This window comes from Cyclospora cayetanensis, unplaced genomic scaffold (genome assembly GCF_002999335.1).
Source record: "Cyclospora cayetanensis isolate NF1_C8 unplaced genomic scaffold, CcayRef3 CcayRef3_contig_99, whole genome shotgun sequence".
Taxonomy (NCBI): domain Eukaryota; phylum Apicomplexa; class Conoidasida; order Eucoccidiorida; family Eimeriidae; genus Cyclospora; species Cyclospora cayetanensis.
Window position 1 is genome coordinate 119943 of NW_020312773.1, and position 13658 is coordinate 133600.

General features: G+C 52.9%; 2 protein-coding genes across 2 annotated transcripts; one reads left to right on the forward strand and one right to left on the reverse strand.

Annotated features, from left to right (window-relative positions):
• Window positions 1-7433: 7433 nt before the first annotated feature.
• LOC113147058 lies at window positions 7434-7697 on the reverse strand. Its single transcript, XM_026336245.1, has one exon. It carries the CDS (start codon window positions 7695-7697, stop codon window positions 7434-7436), a length of 264 nt encoding a protein of 87 aa, XP_026192030.1.
• Window positions 7698-8491: 794 nt separating this feature from the next.
• Window positions 8492-13602, forward strand: LOC34623416. The gene is made up of 12 exons (XM_026336246.1): window positions 8492-8636; window positions 8789-8906; window positions 9102-9260; window positions 9366-9468; window positions 9721-9880; window positions 10115-10160; window positions 10344-10661; window positions 10888-10981; window positions 11391-11472; window positions 11727-11900; window positions 12116-13284; window positions 13477-13602. The coding sequence occupies exons 1-12, from the start codon at window positions 8492-8494 to the stop codon at window positions 13600-13602; spliced, it is 2694 nt and encodes an 897-aa protein (XP_026192031.1).
• The last annotated feature ends 56 nt before the right edge of the window (window positions 13603-13658 follow it).

Consider the following 13658-nt stretch of genomic DNA (forward strand, 5'->3'; position numbering starts at 1 on the left):
TGGAAAGATCTTACTGAGCCAACGCTGGAAGACGAAGACATTGTTGCTGACTTCCATGGACTCAAAACCGAGTCACTTGGAGCCTCAAGTTTTGAAACATTAGACTGCAGCATCCGCGCACGAGCTGTGCGCTGCAGCTTGTCCAGTGGAGTTTCGCGCTGACGAAGGCAAGACTGAGTCCCACCATCGGTTGAGGTTCGGCCTTTCATGTGCTTTAGACAGCTCGAGACGCATAGATCGCCATCTTGGACACCTAAGACTGCACCGTTATAAGGTATTCCGTGTTCTGAAGCACAGCAACACAGGTTAGATTGCAGTCCTAGCAGATCATGCTTCTAGAACATTTATACCAGAGGCATTTTAAAAAGGCTAGGATGAAACATGTCCTTCCGGCCAAAAATGTAGATGGGATGGCCGCTGATACCAGGAGCGTGACTCTAGGGGTTTGTGAGTCAGCAGATATAACGAGCAACATACTCCACTTTCGCAGTGTAGGGCCGCAATACATATTGGCAAGACGAAGCCTCCAGTGAGGTAGAGACATCGAAGGCTCATGCAGGGTACAGCCTTTGAGGCTATTGCCTTCGGCTAGCTCTGGCTCTTTTCCATCAAGGAGTGTATCCGTCCAGCGACGTGGGCTTCCTCCAGTGCGATCTAAAACTGGGTGTGCTGTGCGCGCCGTTAGTCTCGAGGGTTCTGCTATTTTCCCTGTGGCTCCATATACCAGGAGTGCTTGGAGCCTTAAACCGAAAAAAAGGAGGTCCACAGCGGAATTCGGCAAGCTGGGGCCTGCTCTCCCTTGTTTGCTATAGGGCTCAGCATGCGTCTCCAGCCGCCTGCCCTTGAGACCTCCATGCTGCATAGTCCGCGTAGCGAAGCGCATGCGCAAGCTGTTTTCTGGGTGGACGGGGTACTGGTGTCTTTGGGGGATAGGCGGGATGCGGCCGCGTTCTTCCGATTGGGGAAGAGGTCTTGAAAAAATGCGCCTTTGTGAGGTGCTCTTGAAGCTCACGCGTTCTGGGCAATATCTCCACTCAGTTTTGTCCGCCGCTGCTACAACAGAGCAGCAGGATGAGCTAACTTGTGCCGTTGTGGACCGCGTAAGCAGCCACCGGTCTCGACGTCCTGTCGCACTGTCTTCAGCGATTTTGTGCTCCAAATGAAGTCCCAGCGCCGTCAAGGACACACTGAATTTGATACTATGAGCGCCCCGATCCCCCTCAGACCCCCCAAATGCAGCCGATTGAGGATCTGTCCACGCAGTTGAACCAACAAGTTCCTTGTGCTCGCCCTGCAAGGGCATTGCTGAGCTGTTCCTATCTGTTTCAGGCAGCATTGCGTCTGGCTGCAGCAAAAGCTCCGCAGATAGGTTTCCTGCAGTACCCTGATGAGCCTTGCGGTGCTGTCGGTCTGTTTCTTCTTGCTGCTGCTTCTTGTTGGGGAAATGTGTGGAGGGTTGATGACCACCATCTGCGGTCGGCTCCTGCAAACGTATTTGAACTCGTTCTTGTTTACAGTGGCCACCAGAGATTTGAGAAACTGCGCTACGCCCGCTGATGTTTGGCATGAATGAGCGGAGGGCACTGGGGACCGACATGACAACAGTAGGCACACGAAGAGTCCGCAGAAAATTCATGGCGGAAAAGCCGGTCCCAGGGCGGTCCATATAGTTCAGTCTTTTCTGGGTCATTAGAGGCACTGCTTCTGAGTCAGTGGCCATGCAGGACTTGTGAGACGGCAGCGTTAGGTGCTGATGCAGCAGAGCAAGATCAGTTGCGGGGAGTGTCAAGTCCATAGCGGCCTGGCGTCTCCAGAGAGCGAGCAGCTCTATTGAGACATGCGCTAGTGGCCCTTCTTCAAGAGCGCTCAACTGGCCTCTAATCCTTGAGACGCTCTCGACATTGCGCGTGTAAAAGAGACGGCAGCACGTGTCTACGTATGCTGCGTGGTGGCGTAGCAACAACAAACGCGGGGCTGCGAAGGGCGAAAAGCGCTTTCCGTCACACGACAACATGCGCATCCAGGATATGCACCTAACAGCAAAGAACCAACGTCTTTGTGCCACAGGCGCTATCTGCCAGCTCTTATGGATGCGCATCAAGCTGGTTGTGATAGAGGTAGTCCAAGAATCAAGACGCGGTGCAAGCGTTTGGTCATTCTCTACCCCAGGATCAAGCAAGAGTTGCCGCAGCGGAGCTAGAGCGCTGGGTATCAGTAGCCTGAAGACGGCGGAGAAGCGCATCGCACAGAAGCCCCGTACGGGCAAACACAAAGCGGATCTACTTAATTCTACACAAGGATGTGTTGGAGAGCAGGCGGAGAAACATGCTTTGCTCTGTAAATAGCTATTAGACCCGAAGGCCCTCTATAGGAACCTACTCTATGGACTTGAAGGAATTCCAGGTGGCCTCGTGCCGCAGTATGCTGGCAACGTCGGTCACCATTTCCTGAATTCAAATCAACGCAGCAACTGCATGCGCCTCGGAGGGCAGGCAGCACTATGGAATGCTTCCTGGTTACAACAGGGGAGGATGAGGCAAAAGAGTCACACATGCCACAGTATGAAAGGGCTAAATAGCTATGTAGGAATGCCGGGAGGGACAGTGCCTTGCAAGGCGCAGATATGTAAGTCAGAGTTTTGAGAGACTGGGCCCCTCACCCTATCCAGACGAAATACAGTCGGACCCAACCGACACTTGACCGTGTGGCACAGGTCTTCTCCAGGGAACTCGCCCCTGTGCTCCTTGGGCAATTCTCCCCCCCTAAAAGTCATGTGCACTTCAAAGATTGTCAACGGCAGCATCCAGGGCTTGCGCGAGGAGGAACTCCCAGGCCTCTGCTCAGAATGTACATCTCGCTTAAAGACGTGTTCTAGGTGTCCATGCACTCCAGTCGCTTTGCTGACACAGAGCCTTGTTCTCATAGGCGACGGGGCAGAGGGAGCGGGGCGCAGTAGCAACCCAGCTCGGGTGCCTGTCAAGCTGGGGTCACCGTCCTGTCCAGCCAACACCGCAGCAGCTGCTGCAGCCTCTGCCGCCGCAGTTGTTGCAGCCGCCACAGGAGCTGATGAAAACAATTGATGGGAGAGTCCGAATAGAACTGTGCATGTGCGCAATTAAACGAGAAACACGGAAAGGCTTTTCCATTGAGTCCATCCTGTTTAACCGCCATGCGCCGCAGAACTGAGGGACCTGACTTTCAGATTATGGAAGTGCTTCCTTAGTGTGTTGTAGGCTGATAACTCACGCGCTTCAACGTTTTCGTCCCCGCAGAAAAACTTGCGTTCATTGCTCTGCCAGTATACCGCCAAACTGACCAGTAGGCCCTGCGTACCAAAGGGCACAAGTGTACGGTCGACATGCCTCATCAACTCAACAAGCAGCAGTGAGCTCTATGATTGCTCCGCCAAAAGAGCAAATACAGAAAACAGCCCACTGCCCACTTCCGTAAAGAGCCCTGTTTGTGTGTTCCTGACTGCAGAATTTGGCAGGTGTACACAAACCTTTTTCAGTTCGGATGCTGTAATTGTGTCCTTTATTTCTCCAGTGAACTCGTCCTCAAAGTTTTCGTCCGATGGTGCAGTAGGCAGGAGCAGTGGCCCTTGGTGAGGGTCCTGCAGGTCATCAACTGGGGTGTCTGTTTGAGTCGTTGCAAAAGCTGCTCTGGCTGCTGCTACACCAGCCGCAGTTACAGCTGCGTGGTCCAGCAACAGGTACGGAAGAACGATACCGCACGAGAATGGAGCAGGTGCAGTCAATAAGGAAACGCTGCCATGGTGCTCAAAGCGAATGTGAACGTTGGATAGTTGAATCTTCAGTTTGTTTAGAAGCATTTGCTGCAAGTTATTGCGAATATAGGCCTGCATGCCTCCTGTGCTTGTGGTATTCTGGTCTGTCTGGTCTGCATCATGGAAGCTGGGGGCTCGTACGGGAGCGTTCTTTACCGTTCCATTGCGCTCCCTCTCTCTTATCATAGCAGAAGTTACTGCATTTAACCGCCGCCCGCGCTCCTGTGCGTAGGAAGCCTTAACAGAAGCCACACTCCACGTATCATGCTCTTGTGGGACAAGAAGCAGAAGAACGGAGTTTAGAGATACAATAACTGGGAGCTGCGAAAACAATGGCGGGATAGACACACTAATCCTGCCAACAGTTCCATGAGCAACGGTATACGGAAATCCTAGTTCAGAGAGCATTGTCGACTTAAATTTCACGTTGGTATACAAAACTTCCTCTCCCTCGCCTTTGTATGCTTCCTCCCTGTCCGCCTGCCCTCCAATAGTTCCATGGGACACACCGCCGAGATCACTATCCGACTCTCCGTAAACACGATTCGGCCGAGCAGTAATGGATTCATTATGGGGCACACCCAGAATAGGAAAATTTGAGGCTTTCTCATCGCTGTTCTGTGCTTGGGGGGACCTTATATCTGGAGCAGTGCTAACTTCTTCACGTTCAAATGAATCAACAAATGGAGAGAGAAAGGACTCAATGGAAGCGTCAAGGAAGCGCCGCACTTGCCATTGAAACATCTTCTAATAGGATTCTAGCCTTCCTTAAAATTTGTGGCCACGACCCAGGCAGTCCCCTGCACCTTTCGCCACTTCAGGCTGTTCTCACTGGTACGCAGACTTTGCCCGTAGATATAAAATCGCCTTGGCACCACGTCAGAATTCGACAGAGTTCTCGAGCCGCAGCGTGTTCTATACTGCTCTCTGTTGCAAGGTACGAGCTCTCTTCTCTGGTGAGCTATCGGAGCTTTTTTCAAGAGCCCTTCAGTCCAATCTGTAGATAAAGCCTTCTGCACCAGTCCTGATACCCGCATGCCAATCCCATCAAAAAATCCCAGACAGCCACCCTGAGTCAAAATAGCCCTTGAAAGCCCCAGTGGTAGGTGGTCCGCAGGAAAATGCCGGGCCGAGTGTTCTAGCAGTCACTCCAACGGTCACTGTACTTGCCAGCACTGCCTCTGAGCTTCAGCCACAGCGGCAAGCGTACGAAAGTTGTGCCACAAGGAAATAACGGCTCGATTATACACTCAGGAAAATTTTAACACTCTATTGAATTGAAAGATTACCCTCTGTGCACGCACTTGCCAGAAAAGGGACTAGCACCTTTGCTAGTCGACTTCCCAGTCCGGTGGTCCAGTGCCGATACTCTAGCCTTATTGCCCTGTTTAGGATACATTAGGGGCAAGGCTAATTCTCATTCATATTTCAGTTTAAGACGCATTATTCTTTTATCATACTTTCCCTCTTCGGATGATCACAATGCATTGAGGCTCAGTGAAATGCGGCGTATAATCGCTATTCTCTGGCCAATCGTTTTTCAGTACACTCACCCTCCTAGAGGAAAAACTACTTTTCGCCTTTGGAATTGCATTGCAAATGTGATGAAGTTATTTATATCTATCAAGAGAAACGGCTTGTATATGCCAGTTGTGTAGTTGCCTTGCTTTTGCTTAGTCCGCCCTTTCTGTGTTTACACACTATCCTCCAGCAGCCACGAACCGCGCTGTGACCACCTCAGCCCTAGAAGATCCTACTTTGTTTGTTTCTCCCCGCATCTTTCTAAGGGAAGTCGAAAATTCTTTTTCCTGTTCATCTTCCGGCTTTGCCTGCCTCTAAAACCTACTGCACCATAGTTACCCTTTTTTAACCTTTTCCACAGCATTGCCTCCCCAATCTAACTTCGTTCAAGATGTTCACGTGCATAGAATTGGGGTAATGCCACTTTAAAAGTAATAGCTGAATTTTCAAAACTAGAGGTCTCTCAGTTGAACCGAAGAGCATTGTGTCTATAGGCATGCACTTAAGTGGACCTACCCATAGGTGGGCAGTCCCTACTGCACAACTTGGACCTTATCAAACTTCAATATCGGATTATCCGTACACTACAGCGAGGTGAACCTTCGAATGCCGTGAATTAAAGTCACTACAAAAGTCATGCTGCGTGCACGTGCCTAAGTTGCCATGCGGAAGTGGGACTTAATGGAGTACTTGAAGGGTGCGGAAGCGCGCTCTTCAACTGTCTTCTCTCCACTTAAGGCCATCTATGTGTACTGGAAAAGGCGGAGAGGGAAGCACGTAAGAAAAGAAAACTGGATATTCGCGTGAGCTGTTCAAAAACGGATTTTGATGCTGAGAAACTAATTAAATAGAACATCGGAGATTTAGAGATGCGTGTTCGAATGGAAAACACCACTCCTAACTTGCTGCTTGCGGACTCCCAGGTGCCTAGAGGTGTAGCACCGGAATAGTCCGACTGGGGAGTGCCTAATAGAAAGGACCCACACTTGCACCAGAAAAACTCCCCCAAACCGTACCACTCAAGAAAAGACACTACAGTGAGTGTTCGATGTAGCCAATAAACAACTTACTGCCGATCAGTAAGCTCCACTTCAGCAGTAAGCTCTAGATTGGTGAAATATCGTCCTCCACTGCGGCCACATGGCTAGGGCGAATACAGGTATAAACGCTGAGGTTAGCGGGAAAACCAGACAAATTTGTAGCACCAGCTAAGCATGGCACTTGCACAAATTTGCTCTTACTAACAAACTATGTGGTTCTCAAGCTTCTGAGCTGCGTCTCGATGCAAGCCATTTGTGCAATAAGAAGTGGTCTCGCTGCGGAGAGCGACTAGAGTACTACCAATGTGAACCGTCGTGTCAAAACTGGCCTTTTATTCGGCAGCAGGGACGTAACTGCATGTCCCGGGCATGAAATTTCGCTAATTTGTTCTTTGACTGAGCGGCCCTCCGAATCTGACTACCTTACGGTTGTTAGAGCAATACGTACAGCTGCACATAGCACTCCTACACAGAAAATGTGCAGAACGTATGTCCAGTGTGCTTTCCAACCATATCACACTCCTAGAGCTTGGGCATATGTTCCAATGCGAAGCTTTTAACCGCTGATTAGTGGCTAAACTCTTGAGACACGTCAAGCTCTCTTCCTACTCATATCCCACCTAAAGAAATGCGCATGGCTCTCTTAGAATGTCTTATGGGGGATTACAACGCTGAATCCCGGATGCCAACACTACATCTGTGCCACTATTACATGAAAAGGGCATCAAAGAAGTCAAATTAAGACATGGGATTGTTCGAGAGCAGCTCTTGTCTTGTGGCTACAAGCCACTGCTAGCCGCGCTCCCGAGTCCCCATCACCAGCCAACAGTCACACCTGAGGTGCAAGAGGTGAATCTGCATGCCACGCGCGCAGAGCTACCTCAGGCCATGCGAAAACCAGGCCCTCCAATATGGAGCTCGTGGGGGCGCTGATAGATGAGAACCAGCAAAGCAGAGGTACCGCTAACCACAGGGGATAGCCGTAAAGGCAGAAGCGAACAAGGGGATCTCTAGGATAAACTCGGCCTCCGCTTGCATGGAAAGTACCTTCAGCCATTCAAGAGGCAACGTACAGAGCGGGCGTGTCATGCTCCTGCTGCCATGTGCTGCAGCTGCTGCGCCTGTGCTGCGGCTTGCTGGGCCTCCATGAACTGTTGTTGCATTTCAAACATCTGGCACTCACGTTCGTAATAGAAAATTACGGGGGCAACCAGACAAATTGCGCCAGTGGCTGCCATCCACGCAATATTTGAACTTAACCAGTACCCAGTATTCCACAACCGCCGAAGCCGACGACCGGCGCGGGCAGCTGGCCCCTCGCCCAAATCCCTGGAGAGCACTGCACCCATGTTTGAAAGAGCCGACCTACTGAAGACGTTCCGTGAAAGAGAGTTGGTGTATGCGAGGGATTATCAGATTTCAGACACTCAATCCATTGAAGGGCAAGACCAAAGGAAACGTGCTGCACGCATGCAGGATCCGGCAAGGTCGAGAGCTTGACCTCCGCGGTTCGCTCAAGTGCTGCAGTTTGTAGCCACAAGCTTGCCGCCGGTCCGCGCTCCGGCGCAGGGTATTTGTGAGGGGGCCTACGGTGTGGAGTGCAGACATACACCGGAGAGAACCATGGAGTAAGAGGGCTGATGAGCGGAAGTAAGAGCCAAGTGCCTTGAAGTCCCCGGAGAGATTCAGGCCAACAAAATCCCACCCTTCTATATGTAATATGAAGTACGGGTATGCGAAGGAAAAGGTGCTTTCGGAGAAACCTGAATCGCATGCAGCAGCTAGCCCCACAGCCCCCCTACAGGAAAGTTACTGCGGATATTGGGTGACTAACCAAATTAGCTTTCTTCATTGCGTTTATGCGAAATCTGCTGTTGTATTCCTTCCTCGTTTCAGTGGCGATGCAGATGCACTAAGTTAAGGCTGCAATGCGCAAGGCAGTTTGCAGCCCTCTCCTTTTCGTAGAATCCGATGACTTCCTTGCTGTCTGACTGACTAACTCAGCGAAGGCCAAGGGCTTTGACTCGGTTTTCCATTACGAGCGAGGCACGTCTGCAGCCAGGCCTATATGCGACTCGCGCTCCGACCCCATCCAAGCCCCAGCTGCCTCGTGCTCAAGTCATAGCCGCCCAACGTGCTCACCATGGGAAGAGGCCCCCGCCGCAAGGAGGCTTCTCGAAATCCGGCGGAGGAGCCCGCTGAGGCTAGCGGCATTTGGCAGAATGGAGTGCAGCGCTACAGTGCCGCCTTTGAGTCCTTCTATAGGGAGCAGCGGATAGTGCCTGATGGTAGGTCAGTCCCCTTGCAGCCGCTGTAATGCGCATAATTGCCTTCCCTCTGAGCACAGGGCTTCTCGGTGTCTGGAAGCATTTCTTTTCGTAAGCACACATTGCAACTAATGGAATACGGAGTCACCCGATGAATGCGACGTGTGCTGCAGAGGCGTGGGACCTCTTCATGGAATCTCTTCAATCGAGCCTCCCCACGGCTTTCAGAATAGTGACTGTGACACCACACCGCCACTATGTACATAAGTTTCTACAGGAGACACTCGCAAGGTGCGTTATTCCATTGCTAGGTGCCTGTGGTAGCGGCTTCTGCCACTTCCACCTCTTCCTCCCCTTCCCCTTTTCCCGTTCGGTAGTTGCAAGAGCCCCCGCTCCAATCCATGCCTACTTTTTCGGTCCAAACTTGGCATACGACACCTCCAAAAATATGCGCTGCCTTCCCGGGTAACGTGTGCTGCATCAAAGTCTGCAGGACCCCACATCTGCCAATGCTGCGGATGGGGCTGAGGGACGCCAGACAGATTTTCGAGAGGCCTTGAAGGCACTAGAGTGGTACAAGAGCGGCAAAGAGGCTTTCCAGCTGGAGGTTTCCCGGCACGTTTTGCGGACGTGCAAGCCCCTCTTGTAGGTGCTGTTGAGCGGCGCTGATGTTAATGTGGAAGCCCCCAGACATCTTTTGCGTGCACGTGCAGCTCAAATCCGGAGGGGAACATCTGCGCATGTTTTCAGGAGCTTTCACAAATTTTTAGTAGCTCAGTCAGAAGCCGCAACGATTTACCGGCAGGAAGCTGTCTCTATGATCCCTGCACTCTTTCTTGAAAAGGAAATGCGGGTGGGTTCTTGCCCGTAGTTGCTCAATTCTCCATTCCCTGTCCAGCTTGACGAGCAGCCACCGCAATTACGTGCTTCAGTGCAAGCCCGAGCTCCCCGCCACTCCGCAACAATCAAAGCGGCGTCATTCTGTCTCAGTCTTCGCACAGTGCCGTCCAGTGAAGTCCTTTCTCCCTGCCTGCCTTTGATCTTGCAGCCAGCCCTGCCTCTGTGGCATGATTCCTTATGCGCGTTGCACTGGTGTCTGCTGCAGAGTGATTCGCTAGTCCTGGATATGTGTGCCGCTCCAGGCTCCAAAACCTCCCAACTTCTCGAGGCTCTCCACCGGGCGGCTGAACACGAGAAACGATGTCGCCGCATACAGGAGAAACGAGGAACTGAAATGGAGGAAGATGGATGGCCTGCACTTCCAAGTAAGAAGCCTATTTAGTGTGTGCATGCTGCAAAGCACGAACTCATCCTTTAGGGCTTCGAGATACGGAAGATGAGGAGGGGTTGTTTAAGGGGCAGACCAGAAAAACGCGAGAATGCTGACACTGGCCCTAGTTCGGCGGGTATAAGGAGGGCTGCTGCTGCAGCGGGACTGCTGGTTTGCTCCGTATCTATTTCCGAAGACGTGTGCGTCACGTTGCATGCGCACGCCGCAGCTGGCGCCGTTGTAGCCAACGACGCAGATGTCACGCGTTCTCACATGTGCGTCAGCTAAACTCAACACGCAGCCCCTTGATTACTCCAACGCAGAGCTCTTGTCGCAGCATCACTTGTAGCATCATCATCACCACCCGTCGAGGCACTAGCAGCAATTACAGCAGCAACCGCACTCCGTCTTTACTATCGTCTGATGCGGTGCGCTGGCTCGTGATCTGCCGAATGCAGGCTGGTTCATCACCTACGCCATCTTCATTCGCCCTGTCTTCTTGTCACGTCGCACGCTGCCCAGTTTTTTCCGACGGTCTTTGAACCTCCCAGAGTTCAGCCGGCTGCAGCAGCAGGGGCCCCCTACGGCGTTTCTGTGGCTGCGGAGAGCGACGAGGCGGCTGCCACACGACTTTCACCCGTTCAATTCGACGGGGTGTTGTGCGACGTGCCATGCTCTGGAGATGGAACAATGCGAAAGAACGCAGCCTTATGGGCAGCATGGAGCCCACACCAGGGACTAGGCTGTCATCGGCTGCAGGTGCAGATTCTACTCAGGTGAGAAGCGAGTCAGCTTCTACGGTGCACGCTACATGTGCGAGATGTTGTCACCGCCTCATGTTGTATTGCAGCTTCGCATGAATGCATGGCCCGTGTAGACTCTTCAGTGCCCCGGCAGACGCCTGGTTTCCAGTGTACGTATATACACCGGGCTGGAGGAGACTGCGGAAACTGCCCTAGGTAAAGCTTGTGCTTTGCCGCCGCAAGTGGGTTCTATGTACAGGGGCATCAAAGTGTGCAAAGTCGGAGGCCGCATAGTTTACAGCACCTGCACGTTTAATCCAATAGAAAATGAAGCCGTCGTCCATGCAGCCATGGTAAGGCAGAAAGCACGGCGACAGAAAACGAACCGAAAATAGCAGACCATCACGAATATAGTCTCACCAAACCAACTGGAGTGCTAGGGGGACCCCAGGGCACCCCTCTCTTTGGGTGACGCTTCCTCCCATTGATTCACAGCGCATCAAAAACTGATGCCCACGTTCGCTACGTGCGCTTGTGTGCCTTGGCATCGTCCGAGTCCTAGCGTTGTGCAAGCATAGTGGTTAAAACTGCAGGCGCAACGAAAGGGGAGCAAGCGCCAGACACCGATGCGCTTCGCGGCATGCTACGCATCTGCAAAGTTTGTAGCGTGCCGGTTGCTTATAAATGTTTGTGTCCTTCATTTCCGAGAGTAGAGGCGTTTGTATGGAGGTTCTTGGAGGGCTATGCGGTTTCTGCCTGCAGACGATGTCGAGGGGAGCTGTGGAGCTCGAAGACTGTACAGAGGATCTTCCAGCCCTTAAAAGGAGCCCAGGATTGAGCAGCTGTACGTCTGACTCTGCTTGCGTAGTCGATTTTGTGCCTTGCACACACGCAGAAGTGTGAGGCTCTCCTCAGAAAGAGATAGACCGCCGGTAACCAGCAGTCTATCTCTTTCTGCGTTGCTATTCCCCGATCCCGCCGGCGACTCCTCTGCAGCCGCATCCTTTGTCTCCCCTCCTGCCTCCCTAAATAATGGCTATGGCGAAGGCAACACTGAGGCGCTGCTGCCCCTCTGTCTTGGCGCTTTCCTCGGCTCAGGGCGCGTAGAGTGGGAAGGCCGGTGGTATGACTCGTTTGACAACGTGCCTAAGACAGCCAGAGCCGCCAAGAAACTGAGGCCATCCATGTTTCCTCCAAGCGATGGATCGGGGTCGTCTCCAGCGGTGCCACTCCACCGCTGCATGCGTTTCCTCCCTCACGTGAATAACACAGGTCAGTCGTCAATGGCGGCATGGGCATAGCTTCTGCCAGAGGACAGCACCTTGCACAATTCTGTCCTCCAGACCTAACTATTCCCTTTCCTAGCTGCAGGACCCTTGACATGCACCCAACATCTCCGTCTAAGTAGTCATTTTTCCCGACCGCATGGCGGCCAGTCCGGAGTGGCCAATTTTTATTCGCCGCTGTGGGCTTGATGCGCATCTCAGGCGGCTTTTTTGTCGCTGTGTTGCGCAAAGTTCGCGAGGTGTGTCTGACTCCGCTCTCGTGCCCCCCGAGCGCTAGCGGATGCTCTCAGGCAGCGAGTTTAAATGACTTCCCCGAGGCCGGGGGGGGCGGCCTCAAAGAGGTTGCATATGCTGGGATTCAAGATGCTGCAGACGCATGCACGGACGCACTTGCTGAGAGCGTTTCGGAGGCGAGGGCGCGAAGACCATTCGATAAGATGCAACTTGATATGGTTGGCCTCGATTGGCAGCCTGAAGCGTTGCAGCGGCAGCATCAACAGCTGCTCCAACAGGAGGAATGCTCCAGGAGCTCAGGAGAGCGACCTGCTGGGGATCCAGACGGATCGGGGAATTCAACTGCGGGCATAGCGGCGGCATGTGTACCGGCGTCCCATGCCAGCCAGCGGCCGTTCACAGGAATGTCTATCGCCGTCACACGTGACATTTTAGAGAAGGCACTACGGTCAGTGCTTTCTACTTTGGACCTTTCTGAGGATTTGTTGAACCCGTATAAATCAAAATGTGCCGTGCGCGAGGTGCTGCTTCGTCTAAGCTCCCTAGTGTATTTTCGCCGAATGACGTCGGAGTCTCCAGGCGCTTCTGGCGGAGAGCCCGCGGAGACAGGAGACCTTCCCAGCGAAGAGTCGCGAGACAGGCAGCCCAGACGGCTCTTCTTTGTGTCTGAAGGCGTCAAACGGCTGGTGGAGGCTGTCGGGGCCTCTCGCTATAAAATTATAAATGGCGGCTGCTTGGCCTTCCAGGCGCGAACCAAGGGAGTCTACCGCATTGCGTATGGTGGAGCACAGTGGCTGGCGCCATTCTACGAGGCAGTGATGCGTCTCACTACTGAGCCGGCTGAAGCTGTTGCAGCTGGTGCAGCCACTGTCAAAGAGCAGGCGGGCACGCTGAAAACCCTCCTCGGAGTCTCTGCTCAGGTAGAAGGCCGCCGCGTCTTCCACATCCCAGGGGGACTGCTTTACAAATTGACAGCAACGGAGCAGGCGGATCGGCGGGTGCCTCTTTGTGCGATTGAAGAAGCTCGCTTTGGCCAGACTCTCGTGCAGGCCTCTCGTGAAGGTTCTCTACTGTTGCTGGCACGACTCCCTCACCACGCACCTGAAGCTGCTGGCAGCACCTTCAGCAACGTGGCGGTAAGGCGTGGGGCCATGGGCTTGCTAGAGTTGTCGTGTTCGGAAGTCGTGGGGGGAAGCAGAGAAGCTAAATTGTTCCCGTATTCGAGGGGACCGCGAGGTGTATGGGTGTATGGGATAGCGCTATGTCATTGCAGCTACAAATCTCAACTTCGTGGCGTTGCTATAGTGGTGTGCGATGGACTGCTACAGGTGCCAGCGTGGAGAGGGCGCACCAACGTGGAACTGATGCTTGACCCGAATACACGATGGGCGCTGAAGTGTCTCTTGAACGCCTGCGGGTTTGGACATGAAACATCTATTTGTGACAAAGCATGACGCATGGCCTGCACAGGTGCAGCAACAACGGCAAGAAGAGGGAGATAGATAGGCAA

Coding starts and splice junctions, on each gene's coding strand:
- LOC113147058 (XM_026336245.1), bottom strand. CDS start 7,697: ATGGGTGCAGTGCTCTCCAGGGATTTGGGCGAGGGGCCAGCTGCCCGC.
- LOC34623416 (XM_026336246.1), top strand. CDS start 8,492: ATGGGAAGAGGCCCCCGCCGCAAGGAGGCTTCTCGAAATCCGGCGGAG. Junction 9,881..10,114: donor TGGATGGCCTGCACTTCCAA/GTAAGAAGCCTA, acceptor CGCACGCCGCAG/CTGGCGCCGTTGTAGCCAAC. Junction 10,161..10,343: donor GATGTCACGCGTTCTCACAT/GTGCGTCAGCTA, acceptor TGCCGAATGCAG/GCTGGTTCATCACCTACGCC.